We start from the raw sequence: 21,341 nt of genomic DNA, 5'->3' as shown, positions 1-21,341 counted from the left end.
GCATCGTTGTTCCCTTATGTTGAGACGGATCAGTAATTCTTTCTATACGTAAAACTGGCAACAGTGTTGGGCAAGATATCTAGAGGGGGATTGAATTCAAAAGAAACAATCGGATTATTTTGGTGCGAGATACTGTAGTAGATTATCTTTTCAATATAGCCTAATACCTTTAAATAGTATTATCTAGAACATACTTTTACGCTAAAGCTGATGATCAAGAAGGAGGTTCAGACTGTTTACTAAAAACTTACAATATGTTCCATGAGTACATAATCCCTTTAAAAGAATTAAAGACCCTACCCAAAGGTGGACATGATAGATAGAAGCTCATATATTTAAAACAGGAGATGAAGAAGTAGAGCATGTATCATATACCACATAGGGAGGATTTCCGATAAATATGACAGATGTTTGATCTCATTACCTTCTAGACTGATGCAACTCTCATAACCTCATCCTGTATAACTAAGCAATATTACGAGCGTGACAATCTGGAAAGGTAGACATCGGGTAAGCTAGTTTAATCAAGAGATGAAGTAGAGCATACCTCATCTACCACACAGGGATTAATACAGCAGATATTTCAGCTCATTAGCTTCTCAACTGATAGAATTCGCATAGTTTTAACGGACGTAGCTTGATTATTATAATATATCCTATAATAAATATTAGAAATTTTTTATTCAAAAAACGTCGTGGTACGTTTTTCCAGATTAACACATTAAATGATTTTCACACAAATTTTATGTTACGATATTTGAAAATAAACTTAAATGTTGAAAAATATAGACTCTCAAATTAGGTAATTTAACCCTAGATATACATTACAAAATAGTTTAGGTCATCACCCAAAGCTTTATTAAATTGTGGATGTACGATAATTGGAATAAGAAAGTCTTCTATTCAATGTTAAATTTAATTTCAAGAAAGCAAACTATAGCCTCATTTACTGTGTACATAAATCCCAAACCAATTCTGACGTAAATGTTTTAGTTGGACAGTCCCATTCAGATCATTGCCATTGTAAACAAACTCATTCCATTCTGTGGCCAAGCAGAATGAATCCATCATTGAAACACAACAATCAAACTTTTGTTGTTGGCTTTCGTCGACCAGGGAATTGTCAAATATAAACACACTTGCACCAGACCGCTGTGTAGTAGAAGATCGGATCACCAGATCCTATCGTGCTTTAATAAAGTATTACAGTTTTTAAAATTAAAATACTTCGCATTACAGCTCAGATTAGTTGACGTATTTGGAGCGACTATTCAAAATATTAAGCCATTTTACTATCATGTTTTATTAACATGAACAAGAGGTATAACTTTTTGTAATCGATAAAATTATTGATCCATCTCTACAACAGTTGTTTTATTTTTTCGATCGGGACCAATGTAATTGCATTATGTACACAAATCATTGTTACATTGGTAAAAAATTAAATATTATTTAGAACTATTGAAGCTAAGAAACGTTCGAATAAACAAAATGTTCATTATTAAAATTACCCACCCCTTATTCGGATTAACCAAGTTTGTTACTTATACATCACAATTATAAGTAAATCGTCATCTACTTCAATTACTAAGGAGTTTCTTATATCGACAATGGACTCGTTCAAGAGGGAAGTGTTTACTGAAATAAAGAACTATACGTCGCAGATAGAGGAATTCAGGAAAGCTGTACAATTCTTGTCTGACAAAGTCGATGAATCAAATACTTTAATTGCAAGTATTAGGAAAGAATACTCCGAATTAAAAAAGGAGAATGAAATTATTAAATCCGAGAACAGAAAGCTTAATGAAAAGGTATACATACTAGAAGACAAAGTCAAAGCTATGGAACAATACTCAAGACGGACGAATTTAGAAATTAGCGGAATACCGGAGACTAAAGGGGAAAATGTGTTAAGCTTGTTGAAGGATGTTGGATCAGCAGTTGGAATAGAGTTACATGAATCTCAAGTGTCGGCGGTCCATCGCATACCGACTTTTAAAAAAGAGCGTCCTCCATCAATAGTTGTACAATTCCTTACTAAAATACAGAGGGATGCTTGGATACAATGCTTTAGACAGAAAAGAACTCTAATGGCAAGCGAGGTGCACCCATCATTCTCCAAGAACCGAGTCTTCATCGGTGAACATATGTCGCCGGACAACAAGATCTTCCTAGCTCAGTTGAAGGAGAAGTGCAGAGACGCAGGCTTTAAATACGTCTGGTTCCGCGAAGGAAGATTCTTCGTAAGAAAAAATGACGGGGAAAAGTGCTACAAAATAAGCAACCTACAGGATCTAGATAAAGTAAGTAAGTTTGTAAAGTAAGTTGAAAAGTGTAAGCTAGTACAGCAATTGCTTGTTGAAATTTTCGTTTTAATATTATGTAAACAATCAATATTTTAATAATTCATTTCTATATGAATTTAGAAAAAGCTCAACATTTTGTTTATAAAAGCCTGGATCAATTTTATTCATCCCCCCAAAAAAACGCACAATTTTCCTTTTTACACTTAAATATTAGAAGTATGAGAAAAAACTTTGATTATTTGTTAGTGGAACTTAATTTAATTAGGAGTAAGCCAAATATTTTAGTTCTAAGTGAAATCTGGTTAAATAGCAATGAATTGTCCTTTTATAAGATACCAGGATACAAAACGTTTGGTAATTGTAATGACACATACCGAGCAGGTGGTGTTGCTTGCTTCATTAGAGATGATATCGATTGTTTACAATTAAAATTCGATATGACAACAGCTGATTGTCTTCTGTTAGAGTTAAAATATAATAATACACGAATTAATCTCCTCTCAATGTATAGATTACAAAATTTTTCTGAAAATAGCTTTCTATATGAACTTGAAAATAAATTATTAAGATAAAAATAAATACAGTTTATATTGGTGATATAAATATAGACACATTCAAGTGTTCATCAGATGTACAAAAATATAATAACTTAATGAATAATTACAGTTTTATATCACTAATTAACCAACCAACTAGAATTACTAATACGTCTTCTACCTGCGTAGATCATATCTATGTTAGATACAGAGATATAAATAATCTTGAGAGTGCAGTGTTTGATGTTGGTATATCAGATCATTGTGCTATAGGTTTAAAAATATTCACTTCCTGTCCAATTGAAAATAAACAAAATAGCAAAACAAAAATTAAGTATAATTTCGAAAGAATCAAACAGAGCATAGATGTTGTGAATTGGGGAGATTTTTATAATACAGTAAATGTTAATCATAGTTATGAATTATTCTTAGATAAGTTAAATTATGTTGTAAATACTAATACTGTAAAGATTACTATAGGAAATAAGCTTGACGTAAAGCTAAGTTTAAAAGTCCTTGGATTAATAATAATATATTAAATAGAGTCAAGAAAAGACAAAAGTTATACAATATTTATAGAAGAAGACCTTATGATAATCGTTTTAAGAAATATTACGATTCATTTACAGTTAATTTAAAAAATGATATAGACAATCTAAAAAATCAATATTATTCTAAGTTAATAAATGAGCATGATGGCGATATTGGCCAACAATGGAAAATAATAAATAATTTAATGGGCAATAACGTAAATAAGAATGTCAACAAAATTGTACTGGAGATGGAAGCACCTTAGATAAGCCTCAAGAGGTCGCGGATAAAGTAAATAGCTTCCTTATCAGTGTCTGTGATATAAGCAATTGCACAACAAACCTTGCATCATTCTTTAGGTCAGATAATGGGTGTTATCCTTCTTCCTTTTATATTACACCAACAGATGCAAACGAGATCAACAAAATTATTAAAGAATTAAAAAACAAAAAGTCGACGGGATACGATAACATCACAGTACTGCTAATAAAACAAATATCTGAAAAAATAGCTCCTTTACTATCTCATTTAATCAACTTAAGTTTTTCAACTGGTGTTTTTCCCGAGGCGCTAAAAAAGGGCATTGTTATTCCACTGCTTAAAAAACCAAATTCTCAGAGTCTAGATAATATACGTCCAATTAGCCTGCTATCAGTTTTTTCAAAAATTTTTGAAAAATGCATGAAAAAAAGACTAATAACATATCTAAAAACAATAAACTTTCAAAACAATAGGCAATTTGGTTTTACGCAAGGCAAGTCAACCGAAGATGCGCTGATAGATTTTGTTTCATTATTATACAACAGCTTCAATAACAGTTGTAAGACATCTGCACTTTTTGTTGACTTCAAAAAAGCTTTTGATTTTGTGGATCATAATATTTTATTATCAAAGATGGAGGCAATTGGTATAAGAGGTGTAGCATTAAATTGGTTTTCAAGTTTTTTCACGGGTCGCACCCAACAAGTGCGAATAAGTAATCATTTAAGTTCACCCCAGGTTGTTAAGGCCGGAGTGCCCCAGGGCTCTGTTTTGGCTGCAAATCTATTCATTATTTTCATAAATGATCTACTGAATCGGGATTTTGAGGGCAACATATTTGCTTTTGCGGATGATATTGCTTTTGTATACTCTGATAAAATTAAAGACAACCTTTATTCTCATATATCTCACGACCTTAATATTATTAAACAATGGTGTGAAGTTAATAAAATGATGTTGAATACTAACAAAACAAAATATATAAATTTTGATCACAAAACTTTCGATTTCCGTTTTCCAATAAGATACCATAACGATACCTGTAGTAATATGTTGAACTGTAACTGTGCAATCATTGAAAAAGTAAGCTCTTTTAAATACCTAGGAATAAATGTTGATGAAAATCTAACATGGAAAGCACATGGAAACCTTTTGCATAATCAAATAAAATATAACTTACGTAAGTTTTATTTTTTAAGAAACTTTTGTGACGTAGTCTTGCTTCGTAGTTTGTATTATGGACTAATACACTCTAGACTGCAGTATGGCATTGTCTGTTGGGCAGGTGGGTCAAAGACAGTTATCGACAACTTGAGAAGAACACAGAATATGTTTTTACGCATTATTCTAAAAAAGTCCGCATTAGTATCTTCATTTCCTCTTTACCAAAACCTTAACATCCTCTCTATACAACATTTGTTCACTTTTAAAACATTACGACTTTTTTATTGCAGAAGTGGCAACAGAGGGTTCTCAAGGAACCACTATAATATGCGTAGTAATAAACTCAGACTATTCATGTTATCAAAAGTAAACAAGTTTATAATAAAACAATCATTCTTATATCTGGGACCGAAGTATTTTAACAAGTTGCCTACTGAAATTAAAGAAATAGAAAATATAAATCTTTTTTGTAAAAAACTAAAAATATGGCTTTTAGATAAAAAAGAACTTACTTGTTTACAGGAAAATATTTGTTAAAATTATACGTTTGATTAAAATTTTACGTATGATTAATTAAGTATTATAGTATTATTAGAGTATTGTATCTGTTTGCCTTTGTATTTGTATTAAATATTAAACTGTGTACTTTTATATATAAAATCAAATAACTCTGTAATCGTAGTTTTAAACGGTGTATCCATTGCAAACAAGTCTAGGCTCATTGTAAAAAATTGTAACTGTCTTATCTTATCTTATATTATGTATTGTTCGCCTCCCCCACATCAAGACACGCCACAAACACTGCAAAGCTGCACGTCAACCTTAATTGTACAGTATACTGAACTGAACTCAAATATGTTATATTTATTATGTATTGAAAATTTGTTAACTAGTCACAATTACTGGTAACAGTGGTTAGTATTATTCCATTATTGCAATGTCTTGTAAATTTGAATTATTGTGGAATAAACTTCATTATATCATTATATCAATTAGGAACAAGACTGTTTTCCGTATGGATAAAATTGGCTCGAAAGTGCAGCTGAAAACTAGTAGACCCACTCGAAGCGTGTTCTGGATGCTAAAATCAATTCACATTTATCCCTCCAGTTTCTTATAAGAATGAAGAGTGTGAAGTGTATTGTCTCTTGGACATAGAAAGAATCTTGTATCATAATGGACACATTTCAATTAAAAATGAATCAGTAAACAAAAATGGATGCTAGGTCTTCGCAGTTCACGGAAATGGAAGAAACATAAACACACGCACCATCCTTTTCCCCAAATACTGGTTCACGATGTATAAAAACATCTCAAAACTTGAAGGTGATGTTAGTCGCATGAGTAAACAAAACCCCACATTACTCTTTCTGTGTCAAGCAAACAATATCTTTGGTAATTAGATGATTGTAACTAGCGTTCTATCGGCTAACGAACAATATTCGAACAGGTCTCTTAGAAAAGGTTTAGTTGAATATCAATGTTATGTACACACATTGTAAAAATAATCATATAAAACACTATGAATAGAGAGAAATGAAAAGAAAACATTCTTTGACGTAAGGTTATAGACAGCATTGGGCTCAGGCCTTATGATGTGTTGAAAATTATATGACATTTATATTTAAAGTTTCAAACATAAACTCAACACAGAATTTACTGTATCGGAGACAGAGTCTTAAAACGTTTTTTTAAATCTTAATAACAATTGTCTGTATACAAATTAATCTATACAATCTGTTGACTCATATTTAAACATATTTTTATGTGGCCAATGGAATATGATTGAAAAGAGCGTTCCTCAGGGATCATGTCTGATCCCCTATTGTTTTATTTACATAACAGTTCTATACAATAGCTCCGATTAAATCAATTCTTTATGCAGACAATATAACTTTGTGTTAATTCAAAAATAAAAATGTTTTAAGAGGGTGACAGAAAATACATTAGCCTGGTAACATTTCAACAAATATTTTTGAAGACAGGAAAACGCAATTCTAACTAGCTAATTGCACATAATTCTTGGATAAAAAACAAGCAATGTTATAAATAAATATAAAACTGGCAATATTTCGTTAGGTTAGAGAAAATTCATAACAGGAATTTGGAAAAAATCAATTGACTCCGGTGCCGCATTCATCGTAAATCGTTATCGGGGAAAGTAACATTTTTATCAAAACCACCAATAAATAACTCAGGTACCTAAATACTCGTATGCCTCTCGGTTAATGCGACACTCACAAAATTGCACCTTGACGATCAAAATGCAATAGCCACAAACATCATCATTAACTGTCCATCATGACTTATCTATTCTGGATCAGATAGTCAACTTAAACAAAATCATAAATTTTATCGTCGGTATAAAACCTAACATGCTCATGCATTGTGTCTCCTCCGTAATAATAGATTTCTGACTAATGGAAGCAATGGTATAGTTTTGGCTAACGTATTCTGTGGCCCAAAACTTCCATCCGAAAAGGTAAAAATAGTTCCATTTGTTGTTTTATTTAAGAAAGGGAAAATATAATATGAAAAATGAAGAAAATCGAAGCTCAGTGAAAATCAGAAAATGAAATTAACGATTTAAGCCCTATTGACAAGAAACAGTTTACACCATAAAAGATGATGCTTAAAGAAGAAAGGAAAAAGAACTTCCCTTCCTATTTCTATTTAAAGGAAAGGAGGTAGAGGGATTTCAGAAATTGATTTATGTTAACGTTGAAGAACTAAATGCAAATACTACGATACAAATAAACCCACTGAATATATAAATTGTATCATATGGAAGTATAAAGAGAATATTGGCTATTATAATCATTTATCAAAAAATATTTTTAGATTTTTGAATAAAACAATGTTTTTAACCTGTTTAAACGTTTATAATGGAATATTCTATTTTCTATGCTTAGTGAATAACAGGAAAACTACATAATACCTACATAAGCCTACTATCATAGCTACGCTAGTTAATTATAGCACATTTGTTTACAAGTCTATGTAGAATAAATGTACTTTTAATAAAGGAGTCCATTTTACCATGTAACATTCACAATAAAATAGCAGAGTAAAAATGTGGCTTTATTGTCACATTTTAATTGCAGATTCTATGAAACACTAACAAGGCAGCCAATTATCTTTTAAAGGCGACTGAAAAGTAAGCGCCATTTACTTTACACAAATAACACTTTTATAAAATACTTAATCACAGCATAGATATTTTAAGAAGTTTCCCTTTTCTTCTTCTTCTTCTTCTTTTCATGTATAGAGACACTTTAAAAGTATGCATTCATTAATGATAATGAATTATCAATTTGTATCACTGACAGCTACATTTATGAAATATTATATAGATTAGTATTCCAAAGTGCCAAAGACTTCTTGTTTACTAAAGGTGAACTAGTAATTATAAATATCACACTCGTGAATAGGTTGTAAAAATATAACTGTGCTAAAAATAACTTGAGAAAGTTTATAAATAACATGAAAGCGACAGCGATTTGAATGAACCATACTAATAAAAAGTGTAGGAATATGTTTTGTTTCGAGTCTTAAGATTATTTTAATGTTAATGTTTAGTTGTTATGTACAAAATTACTTATGCATATGTGAAAATCTTTTATTACAAAGAAATAAATTAAGTTTTTAAAAATAAAACCAGAAGAAAACCTAATTATATTTTGGTCACAAAACTAATTTCGGGGTGGCTTTTTTTGAATTTAGTTAACAAAGCTAAATAAACTATTACATTCTAAACAGAAAGGATATAGAGTGTATCAAGGGATTTAACAAAACTTCAAAGCTCTATAACACATGTAAATAGAGTTGGAGGCTTTGAGAGTGGAACAAAGGCTTCTCTTATCTTCTTGATAGTTAGTTTTGTGTTTGAAAGGGATACTCGCTATAATTTAGAAAATAGGTTCTCTATCATGCGACTTCTAAGTGCATTGCATACGTTCTAAAATTAAGAGATAAAACATAAAAATTACCTACGAATTTAAACTTGTTTCAATACAGTTTTCGCGCTACAATCAGCATGTGCCTATTCAGTGAGTTTCATAGACTAATGTCTGTAATGAAAAAAACTATAAAAAAAAACACTTTAGTTAAGAGAAAACCACACATCAGGGTTAGGATTCGTGTTCATTTGCTTCAAAATTTATTTAACATTTCTTATCCAAGAAATAACAATTTTTCTTTCAATTGTATTGTACAAAATTAAATATCTTAACTCTTTTAAGTTCCTCGTTACTGTAAAAGTTTAGTTCTTTCATTATCTAAATCTCACATCCAAATAAAAATAAGCTTATCTAAATTATCCATCAAATAAAATGTATGATGTTTATGGCGTTATTTGAAGTCATGATTTGCACTAACACAAAAAATGATGAAATTAAGTTTTAAGTCTTATGAACTAAAACAACCCATAGTTAAGAGCAAATAAAAAAAACAATGCTTATTAAAACATATACTAAAATTATAATAAGTTATAATTAATTTGATGATTTTTCAAAAACATCATTGAAATATTTTTCTAGTAATGTGAATTGAAGATGGTTTATTATAGAACTCATAATAGATTTCAATAATGTTATTAGTAAGGGTTGAATAAACACTTCACTTTAAATATAAAATGTACTCGTATACTGTAGTTTAATGCCCATCACGGCTACAAGTCACTTACGCTAACCGCGAAGTGACGTAAGTAATATTGAACATAAAGAGTAGAGATCAATAGCTACTTTAACCCTAGCCTGTTAGTATTTGGACTATGCCACCGACAGTCGAAGCCTCCAACATTACCAGTCACACTTAAATATACTTAAATGATTACAAGCCCCTCCTCGAGCTGTGGCTAAACATGCCTCTCCCCACCTTTTACCTAATCATACATTTTTACGAAAATCAAACACAAACAATTTACTGTGTTATGAAATTAGAAAAAAAATAAATGTAAACATATTAATACTTTATATTAATAATACATTGCTTTGAATAAATTTTTAATGATTGTTTTGTATACAAGGGTAGAAAAGATATTCAATGTGGATCTACTTTTCAATCTCACAAACTGTGCTATTAAAATATAAACATAAAAATATACTATGGGAAACCTAGCCTATTGTGCAGCAACTATTCTGTGACCAAAATGTTATCACAAAATGGTTGCACTCTGTACAACAAACATGAACTATCAAGCGTACTTATCCTTTCGGCCTTTGCTCAAAGTACTGAACATTCATAAGTAATGATTTTAAATCGATTATATACGTGTTCACTCTTTCAGTTTATATGCCCAAATCACGTATTTGGGGTTTTTAAGCTTTTTGTGACATAACCTAGCCATCACGCACGAAAATGTGTGTCGATCTTTACAACAATACAAATTTGTACACATGTAATGTTATCTATAATTGCCAGTATCCTTAAACACCAAAAATATATTTAAAGAGGAATTGATTAGACCTTTCTGAGGGTTAAAGCCGAGAAACGATCAACATGCTTCATTTCCACTATTTACGACATCTGCAATTGGACAAACATTTATGTCAATAAGTAAGTCTCTCTTTCTACCTTAATACTATAAATACATATCAATACAGTTAGGTAGTTTTAATAACCGTTGTCAAGACCAATTATTTTACATTCAACCACAGCACGTACGTAACTAAGTGAAATATAAATTTTCTATGTGAACCGGAAACAATGACGCTTGATTCGTCCCTCATGATGAACCAAATGTCCCCAAACGGACACCAAACAGAACAGATGTACAAGTGTTTGACAACGTCACAGTTCCAGTACCAGCATGTACACAGGAACTGGACGGTAGTGTTGTTTACTCGTTTCACAGCAGTCAACTTTACTGTTACAGGAAATTGGGATTCGAAATGACAAGTTAAAATGTTTGCAAGTTACACGGTCCTTTACTAAGTTTCTTATTGAATTATTGTGGAAAATTTTTAGTTTTTTAAAAACAATATGTTGTTTATTTATTATACGTAAAGAATTATGTGGTAATTATACCTATATATTATGAATTTATATTTATACTTTCTCTAAGAACACAAAATAAAAGGATTATATAGCATTTTAAGTACAATTTTCAAAAAAAGTTGGAGATTTCAAGTTAATTAACGGAATTTAACTACAAAATCCACCATAAGTAAGGAAATAAAAATGTTAGTAATAGAACTTACTTTGTTTATAAAACACTTACATCCACTCATAAGTACATGCCTGTAAATTGACTTCTTAAACCATTAATTTTATAAGAAGTGTCTCAGAAACCCATAATCTTACAGTTACACAAGCTGTCATGGAACTATGCATAAAAATTAAACATAACAAAATATTACATTCAATAAAAAACTAAGCTTCCTAGGTGTAGCAGAAATCTAAATCTCTGTGCCCTGGCACTAGTCCAAATGTGGTTATATATAATGAAGACCGGAAAAACATAATTTTTGACAGCTACTTCATGTTTGGAAATTTGATAATTAGTCTATCTAATACAAACATTTTGTTTGGAAATGCTCAACATACTCATGTCACCAATGGAATATATATTACCAATATTATTTAAATCTCTGCTACAGAAAATCTTTTAAGTCATACACAAATGTGACTAATAAAAATAATTCTGAAATATTAGGAGTTGTCAGACACTACCTAACATCAAATCCTCTTATTATTTGGGTTTATTTTCAATAATAATAACCATATTTCAGAACAAATGTGTATTTATACAAACACTCATATATTAAGTGTATGATTCGATTTCAGTAATAATATGGTTTTATACCATATTTGAATTCAAAATTAGTGAATCTACTTGGAATAGAGCCAAAAATACTTCAATGTGACCACGTTACAATTCATTCAGACTGTAAAATGAGGCTATGGCGTTGTTGTAACATTTACCATTAAATGAAATGATTTGCTATAACGGAATTTGATAATGCTTAGCTTAGTTTATTTGATAATGAGTTTCTGTTTTGAAAATTCAGCTAAAATATAATTTCCACTTGCTACAGTGGGAGCGCCCAAGTAAGCGGTGCGCTAATAATATATACGAATATGAGAACAAAGCGTTGTACGGCTGCATAACACAAATCTGCTATGAAATCACTAAGAAAAAGGATACTGAACACAAACCCCCCAAGAGAGAGCAGAAGATCAGTCTAGTGGAAACGATACTAACTTCAAGTCTCCGAGTGCAATGATGTGAGCAGACAAACAAAGGGAACAGTTCTTGGCAGAGCTAATATCTAGAACCCCGAGGCCATCAAACCAGGGAACTCATGATCACTTTGAGTACGAGAACAAGGATTCAAACAACCGAAATGTACACGGAAAACCGGATATCTGGATGTAGCAGTCACGTTGTGAACGACAACTCACTTCCTTTACTAACTCTTACAATCTTGTGATTTAAATTATTTTTAGAAATTACTAAAAGAAAATGATTAATATTATGTTAATATTAAAACATATAGTATGTTTTATTGTTGGAAATTCCAATCAGACGATTTGAATTTTACGTGGTACTCCAAGAACTAATTTGTACTGTATAAGCAGACAACCTGGTTATTCTTCAAATCGATGAATGCATTTTTTTCCTGAGAAAGAAATTGATCGTCAGCCACGCTGTTGATATAGGTCGAAATGGGAGGGCGTCTAAAGGGTGAAAAATATGAAACGATACTTCTTCTTGGATTATATATTTCTAGCTTTATAAACACAAAACTGACCGTCTGACTGATCATAGTTATATCCTCGACAGGTACATAAAGAAATTGTAAGTATACACTTTAAGGGTCTGCATGTGGTCATCTGACGCTGATATCATATTTTTTACGTATCTGATGGTTGGTTTTTAGTGTGTTCTAAGAAAAATATGATCAGAGAATTAATTATGATTTCATATTTTAATCCTTTTTAATACCCTCAAATTTCAACCTTCACTATAACTAGTCTAGAGACGACAAATTTATTTCTTAAAGAAAATTTCTCTTTCGATTTCAATAAAATTCAGATTGTGTGCTTATCGTAGAATGCAATGTAATTCTCAGCTACTGGATTATGAGTTATGGGCTATATGTTCAGTGATTAAATCCAAAATTCACGATGTTAGTTTTGTATTGATATTTTTATGTTATTTAAACTATTCTATGGATATTCTTGAATTGCTGTTATTTTACGAATAGTGTAAATGTAATAAAAACACACAATTTTAGTATTTTATTTCATGTTCAAAAATTAAACAAAGATACGTGTTAACATGCAATATGCACTTTGAGGAATAGTGGTAACGCACAACTATAGTACAAAAAAAGAGATTTTAAATATAACTATTAATTGTAAAGTGATAAAGTTATAATTATGAATGTATTTATGATAGTATATCATTATGGTTATTACAGTTTTATAAAGCCAACATTCTGGTTATTCAGTTGTGGTAAAAAATTGACCGTTTTAACTTTTCTTCAAAGCTAAAAGAAAAAATAATTTCGTGTATAAATGCATATGAGTAATAATTATGGAACAAGTAAGACTCCTTCTGTAGTGCTATCACCTACTATTAAGCTTAGCACTTAGGCTACTTTTGGCTAAAACGAATTCATGTTTTGTTATCACCGTGATCATACAGTTATATATTGGATGGTTCTAAATGAAACCACATGTAAATGTATGTCTTTCCATTAATAGTATAAATAATTAAAGGACAAAACTGTTACATAACCCAAACTGATTAAGCAAAGAAACACTATCACACGTATTGGTGACTTCCGGAAAAATGTCATATGATTAACCTTCATAGAAAACTCTGTTTACACATTATTTATTTAACCTTTCCTCGTTTAAAGTCTTGTTGTTTATAAACATTGTTTTATGATTTTTATTTCATTCATAATATGAGAGTTCATAATTTCTACTATTATTATTATTGCATAACCATCAAGATTGTTAAAATCGTGTACGTAACAGACTTGTAAACAAGAAAGCGAACCAACAAGACTTTTATAAAAAAACATATGTATTAAATCAACCTAAAAGAAAAAGTAAATTAAATGTAAACTGTCTGACTTTAAGGTATGTGTTCAACAGTTGTTGTATGTATTAATTATAATCTGAACTCATTAAGGCCAGTCCGTTGAATTTACGTTCTCTAGAGGACATAAAGATGTTTATCATTACAATGAAAGTGAGAGTTCTCATGTAATTAGTGAGCGGTTAGGTGTTGTTTAAATTCTGATAGAAGACCACGTAAACAGAATTGAAATAGAGGTCTTCATTTAGCTGTATGAAAATTTTGTAAATAACGTTTTCATGTAGTGCAATCTAGTACTATATTGTTGTTCAACACTCTTATTAGACGTTTTATAAAAGAAAATAGTTATTATCACTAAAATTATAGACACATCATAATCTCATAATTATACTGAAATGTAAGAATTATTATATAAAATGGAGAGTAGTATTAATGCAAGGAAATGTTAGATTTAGTTCTACACTCTATCATTATAAGAGTTCACCCAAGCCTTAATGTTAATGAGTTAAAGAGTAAAACTCACGTTCTCTATCGTTACCATCCGCTTAAAAACGTGTAAGTATAAGCGATATCTGAAATTTGCTTGGTTTTTATCTTCAGAATTTTATCCTTAAATCCCTTTTCGATTCCTTAACTTACCCAGAAGGATGGCTGAAATAAACTTGGAGAAATCAAATCAGCAATATTTTTATGAAAAAGAAAATAAAATACCATTGGCGTATGGTAAAATACTACAATGTCACGATTAATTTCTTTCAATTCTATATTATGCATGTTCGTAAATTAGCCTCGTTATTCAAAATAATCCGTAAGATACATACCATTGTTCGTAATATACATACTTCATTTCAATACTATTTTTACTTACATCATTTAATATTAATTTTGTTTTAGTTACTTATTACCACAAAGACAGCACAACTGTACACACGGTGACATCTAACTGAGTAAATAGTAATCTCTCATGATATCCAATGTGTTTTCTGAGAACCATATACCTAAGGTTGCATTACAGCTTTGAGAGTCCTACATTCACTGAAAAAATATGCCTTACGGTTGAGCACTCTCTAGTGTCTGTTCGTATAGTTAAAAGCACAATTTACACTATTAAGTAACACATTCTTATTCTATTATTTATATTATTTGCACAGAACTAGTAGTTCGGAGCTCAATTAAAGAATTTTCAGGCAAAAAATGAAACTTCCAACAATGCTTGAAAAACCTTTTAAAAACTAAGAACGTATTAAAGGTGTCCAAGATTATAAATTATACTTCTCACGTATATATTCTTACGGAGTCTTCGTCCGTCTAACGAGACCCTCTTCGCATCGTTTCGACATCATCTAGATATCTAGACTGCAAATTCAAGTGTAATCTAGATCCACAATAGAGAACCTATGTGAATCTATATCTGTGTGAACTTAACAGAACTAGTAATGCATATCTGCTTACAAAGACGACAGAGGCGGAGTTTTATTTCGTGATTGCCTTTACATTTAACCAATCAGTACTAGATTTTAACTTCTGCTGCAATGTGACCGTAAATAGCTCTCATCTTGGTACCTAGTGGGTATAGAATTATTAACTGTATGTTCAATCAGTATTTAAATAATTCTTTAATTGGTAGTCTACATAGTAAAATCTATTATCATAAAATATTTAATCAAATTCTATACCATATGATTTTGTAACACAGAAATAATATTACCGATCGTGGAGCAATCGATTATTATCCAATTAAATGTGTTCCGGTTGGGAAATAGTGTTCATAATCCAAATACATTTTCTCCCATTAGCCATATACTGATGTTGCTTTTATATGTTACCATAGAATCTTTGAAATTAGACTTCATCTCTTAAAAATTGTTTTTAACAAATTCAAGTAAATTATTTATAACCTCAGTAAGCAAAGTACCACCCACTTTTTGTCCATATAATGAGACTTCAGGGTATAAACTAAGTTACCTTATAACTCTAGTTATGTGTCCTTCAATTAATGTTGACTTTAATGATGAAAAGTTAAAAATATTAATTTACAGTATTGACAATTAAATATTATAAGCAATTGAGTAGTCTTTCTTATTAGTACTCACATTAATCTCGTGGTTTCTCAACTAAAGAGGAGTATTAGTATTTGTAGTAAAAATAGCAATTTAAGCTCTCACTTTTGCAAAATGCGATGTGTACAGTCTAAGAATGGAACTGTATAATTTATTTAATTTACAAAAGACTCAAATACTGTATCGGCTACTACTTGTTAATGTGGTAAAAATTTAATTTTAAGAGTATTTTAGTTTTATAAACTACTACAGTTAAATTTTTAAAACTACAGGCAACAGCTTCATCTGTCCTTATACTTAACAGGTGGCTGCACTTGGCGGTCACCTTGATTATACCACTATATGAACAATGCCAACCTTTTCTAACAATGGCACTTTCTTATTTTTAGTCTGAAAATTATGGGAGGTGTCTCATTTTAAAGATATGATTAACACATTCAAGAAACAGCATTTTAGTTTTTAAGTATATTTATATTATTTATAAAATGCCTAAGAAATCATTTTTGAGTACCATATCACGTTTTTCCCTCTATGCAGTTTTTACATTGCGTTAGTAATAAAATTCTGTGGATTTTGAATACATTATTCGTAGAAATAATAATAGTTTATAATATTAGGATTTACTATAAATGTTATCACTTAAAATTAACGATTTCAAGGAATATAGTGACGCAGGTTGAGTTGCTTTTGTACTGTTTGACACCATTGATCTGTATCTCTGACGTTTAATAGCAATGTCAATTCTTATTAATAGTTTCATCCCCAATGGTCTCGTAATTTGCAAAAATTAGGTAGTTTGCTATATGACAGTCTTGCTCTAGCAGTCTATGTTAACCTGCAACAAGTGTAATTATTCTGACCGACCAACTAACCTGGGGATGATAGTGTTAGCATTGTGTACATTAGCTAGTCAGGTATTACCATATAACGCTTTTAGCTCTAGCAGTCTATCAAGCGAGCTAATAAGTTTGTAGACGAATTATTCTGATCCGCCAGATATATTTTGGGCTCGTATTGTATGAAATATTTGTTATGCAGAGTACATAGCACTTGACTGAGAAATTACTAAGATCAAGTTTCATCTTATATTTTTAAAACAACTTCAAGAAATTACAGTAATTACAATTAAACCTTTAAAGGTCAATAGGAGGAGCCTGAAATCAGAGAATAGAATCGATTCTGAGTAAGCTCCACAAGGTAACACGAACTGTTGCCATGTTATGTGTTTGGAAACCTCAATGGTTAATTTTAATTGAACCTTAAAATACTAGGGAAATTATAAACATAACTTTTGCTACTCAGGCTATAGTGCATCTACACAAAAACCGGTGCCACGAACTGGCTTGCATTAAGAGTTTAATTCCTTTTACTCATGTCGTTCATTGTTCCGTATTACAGTTATATGCAATATAACGTTTGATAGTTTATTTTGTAGTGATTTTCACAATTTTAAGTTTGAAGAAATTTGTTTATCACACTTCATATTTATTTTATTTAGGGAAAAAAATAAAAATCTTTCCACTTAATTGCAACTAAAAGAGACACAGCCTTGATGAATTAATAAATTAATTGTTGTTCCAGTACCATTATAACTGGCGTTTTCTCAATTCAAAAGAAGATTTTAAATGGCTGCCTACAAATTATAGTCAAGAGTACAGGAAAGGCATTGTTGGAAGGATTAACTATAGGCTGAAAAGGGTCTTGGTTACATTTAAGTACTGTGTATTGGACTTCAACTGGTAGTTACAAGTACGACTGATAGAGTACTTACAATGTACGACTTTACTTTGTGTTCCAATTCTGATCGTAATGTAACTTAACCGTGATATGCATGAAACTATAGCAAAACTCTTATAGTACAAAATTAACACAATAATGAAAGTAATGACGTTAAACAAAAATATGTATACATTTTTTCAATCGCTCTGGCCATTTGTAAGTTTGCTGAAAAGAATAAGTTAAAATCAAAATCATGTTTAACATATGAAGTTTATAAGTGGTTGTATTTAACAATTATTTATATTTCAAAACCAAAATTCAATTTCTATTTTTTTAACATTTTACTTTAAACATTTTAAGGAAATCAAATTTAGTAAATGTGTCAACCTTCTAACCTTGAAGGAAGCTTCTAGTTTTCATATAACAAAACTATTTTTACAGAGATAGGAATATTTGCTCTTAAATGTAAAATCACTAAACAAAAGAACGAACGCTTAAATTTTTACCCTCAAAGACTCCGATTCGTAATTTACATGAGTTATAGATCTTTGCAGTAGCGTTTTTCTCTCTGTTACATATATCTTTATATTCTGTCGGTTGATTGAGTTGTCTAGTTCAGGCCTTCAAAGTTAATTACAAAATATATTAATGTTTATTTCCGATCTGTATTTCACCTTCCATTTTTACAAAGATTGTAATCAAATATTTTTATTGTGAACATATAAAAAGGCTATTCCAAAATGTGGATTTTCTTTATGTTGCTTTTACTGTAATATACGTGTAATTCCAGTTTCTATTTTGACCAACAATCACACACTACATTAACGATGTAAATTATCTGACATCTTAACTCGTCACCAGCCTATGTGGCTAATGAGGAACTCATTCATCTCTCAATTAAAATTGCTTACTTGTCGTCTATCCTCTCGGCATAGCAAGCTTGTAAAATTGAACAGGTATATAGTATGGAATATATGGGTTGTATCAGATTTTAAGCTAACGAAGTAAAACATCTGCCGTATTAATGCGTTACCCTCCCTGTGTGACAGATTACATAAGCTCCACTCCTCCATCTCTTGATTAAACTTGCTTACCTGCTGTCTATCCTCTCGTCTTGTCAAGCTTGTAAAATTGAACAGGTATATAGTATGGAATATATGGGTTGTATCAGATTTTAAGCTAACGAAGTAAAACATCTGCCGTATTAATGCGTTACCCTCCCTGTGTGACAGATTACATAAGCTCCACTCCTCCATCTCTTGATTAAACTTGCTTACCTGCTGTCTATCCTCTCGTCTTGTCAAGCTTGTAAAATTGAACAGGTATATAGTATGGAATATATGGGTTGTATCAGATTTTAAGCTAACGAAGTAAAACATCTGCCGTATTAATGCGTTACCCTCCCTGTGTGACAGATTACATAAGCTCCACTCCTCCATCTCTTGATTAAACTTGCTTACCTGCTGTCTATCCTCTCGTCTTGTCAAGCTTGTAAAATTGAACAGGTATATAGTATGGAATATATGGGTTGTATCAGATTTTAAGCTAACGAAGTAAAACATCTGCCGTATTAATGCGTTACCCTCCCTATGTGACAGATTACATAAGCTCCACTCCTCCATCTCTTGATTAAACTTGCTTACCTGCTGTCTATCCTCTCGTCTTGTCAAGCTTGTAAAATTGAACAGGTATATAGTATGGAATATATGGCTTGTATCAGATTTTAAGCTAACGAAGTAAAACATCTGCCGTATTAATGCGTTACCCTCCCTATGTGACAGATTACATAAGCTCCACTCCTCCATCTCTTGATTAAACTTGCTTACCTGCTGTCTATCCTCTCGTCTTGTCAAGCTTGTAAAATTGAACAGGTATATAGTATGGAATATATGGGTTGTATAAGATTTTAAGCTAATGAAGTAAAACATCTGCCGTATTAATGCGTTACCCTTCCTATGTGACAGATTACATAAGCTCCACTCCTCCATCTCTTGATTAAACTTGCTTACCTGATGTCTATACTCTCGTCTTGTCAAACTTGTAACTTTATACTGCTACATAAAATAATACTATAGGTTGTATTTGTCCATCTCTAGATTAAACTTATAAGACAGTAGCATGTATAAGATAAAATTAGATTTTGTCACGTATTAGGAAATAATAATACAATGACGAGAAGTTTCATAATTGAATGTTAACATCTTACAAATTAATCCGTGTTACATGTACATTTTGAAATGTTATCATAAACATTAAAATTGGAGAAAGTTGCTTTCAAAATATTATATCATTTCCAATTGGTTAAACAAAACTATACAACAATTGAGTTAAAATTTGTAATTTAAGAACTAAAATTCTAATCTTTTCAAATAAAATAAATAACACCAGTTTTCTTAAACAAGAATGAATTCGTTCAAAATGGCTTGTGGCGATATTAATTAAGCTTGCCTTATACATAAAAAAGTAACTAAACCAGTTAGCCGAAAACTCAGTTAATCTGTTCTTAACAGTTCTAATTCTGAAGATTGCGGGTGTCTAATTGATCAATTAATATATATTGCATTTGCTTCCTTATTTATTATTCCTTCCTGTCCAAGATTAGAAGCTTATATCCTTTGTATAAAGGCTTTTGGTTTCCATTACACAATTCATATTATTTGTAGTCTAATCTGATCTAAATGCGAAACTACCACTCGTACTTTATAGATGTTATTCGTGTAAATCAATTAACTCACCTTTACCATTGCTCTTATGATACCTGGTATAGTTACAAAGTATTGGTTCATAGAATTTTTAGGGTTTAACATGTCCTCTTACCACAATAACTTTAAACTCTTTTAAACAAATAGTACAATCGGAGGTATTAGTTAACGAGCAGTAAAATATGGAAAGGTCAGTTTGATGTATTCACAAAGGAAGCCAAAATTCTGAACTCCTTGAAAATAATGTTGACCTATAAGTATCTATATTATTTGTATGCTAGCGCAAAGATTAAATTAGATCTATTTTTATGTTTGAAATATTTTTATGCAGATAAATTGAATTGCTCAGCAATGCAAAATATTTGATTTAGGCATACTAATATATATATATATATATATATATATATATATATATATATAAATTTATGGGATAATATATAACTGTTATTTAAATATCTCGTATGATTTCAAAGCCTTTTGCCTTTTGAAAAGTAATTGTACGATTATATTGTTTTAACGCCAAGAGGAAGAACATAAAATGTAATAAAGCTGGAGTCTTTGTAAAGCACTAAAGTACATGTAAATTGAGAGTTAGAGACATCGAGTGTAGAACAAAGGCTTCTCCGGTTGTAAGCCTTTTTACGTTTGAAAGAAGAAATCTATTACTTCTTTGGCACTACAGTTCGAACTGTAACATTTCTCTAATGGTGTTTTGCTATAGAATAGTTAATTCATACTTGTTCATAGAGATTCCCACAGCTTTCTTCACGGTAAAGAATGAAAATTTTAATTAAGGAATTTTGATTGCATAGCAAATTGATTGTTGTGAAACATTATAATTATTTATCATAGATGTTTGTTTTGACCAATGTCCTAAACTATGGTTGGCTTCTTAAAAATAATAAATACTTTTGTGAAAACATTTCTTTTTTATAACTTTGATACATATTTTTCAAAGTTTTAAAACGTGAAAATTAAAGTAATATTAAAAATTGAATATTACTTCG

General features: G+C 30.6%; 1 protein-coding gene across 1 annotated transcript in view; it reads left to right on the top strand.

Annotated features, from left to right (window-relative positions):
• Positions 1 to 1,610: 1,610 nt before the first annotated feature.
• The window catches only part of LOC124361452, an 89,258-nt gene continuing 69,527 nt past the window's right edge, over positions 1,611 to 21,341 (top strand). Inside the window, exon 1 of the mRNA XM_046815537.1 lies at positions 1,611 to 2,307. Coding sequence (XP_046671493.1) covers positions 1,611 to 2,307 — 697 coding nt within the window. The remainder of the gene's footprint in view (positions 2,308 to 21,341) is intronic.

This window comes from Homalodisca vitripennis, chromosome 1, assembly GCF_021130785.1.
Source record: "Homalodisca vitripennis isolate AUS2020 chromosome 1, UT_GWSS_2.1, whole genome shotgun sequence".
Lineage (NCBI taxonomy): Eukaryota > Metazoa > Arthropoda > Insecta > Hemiptera > Cicadellidae > Homalodisca > Homalodisca vitripennis.
This window is presented reverse-complemented; position numbering and strand designations above follow the sequence as displayed.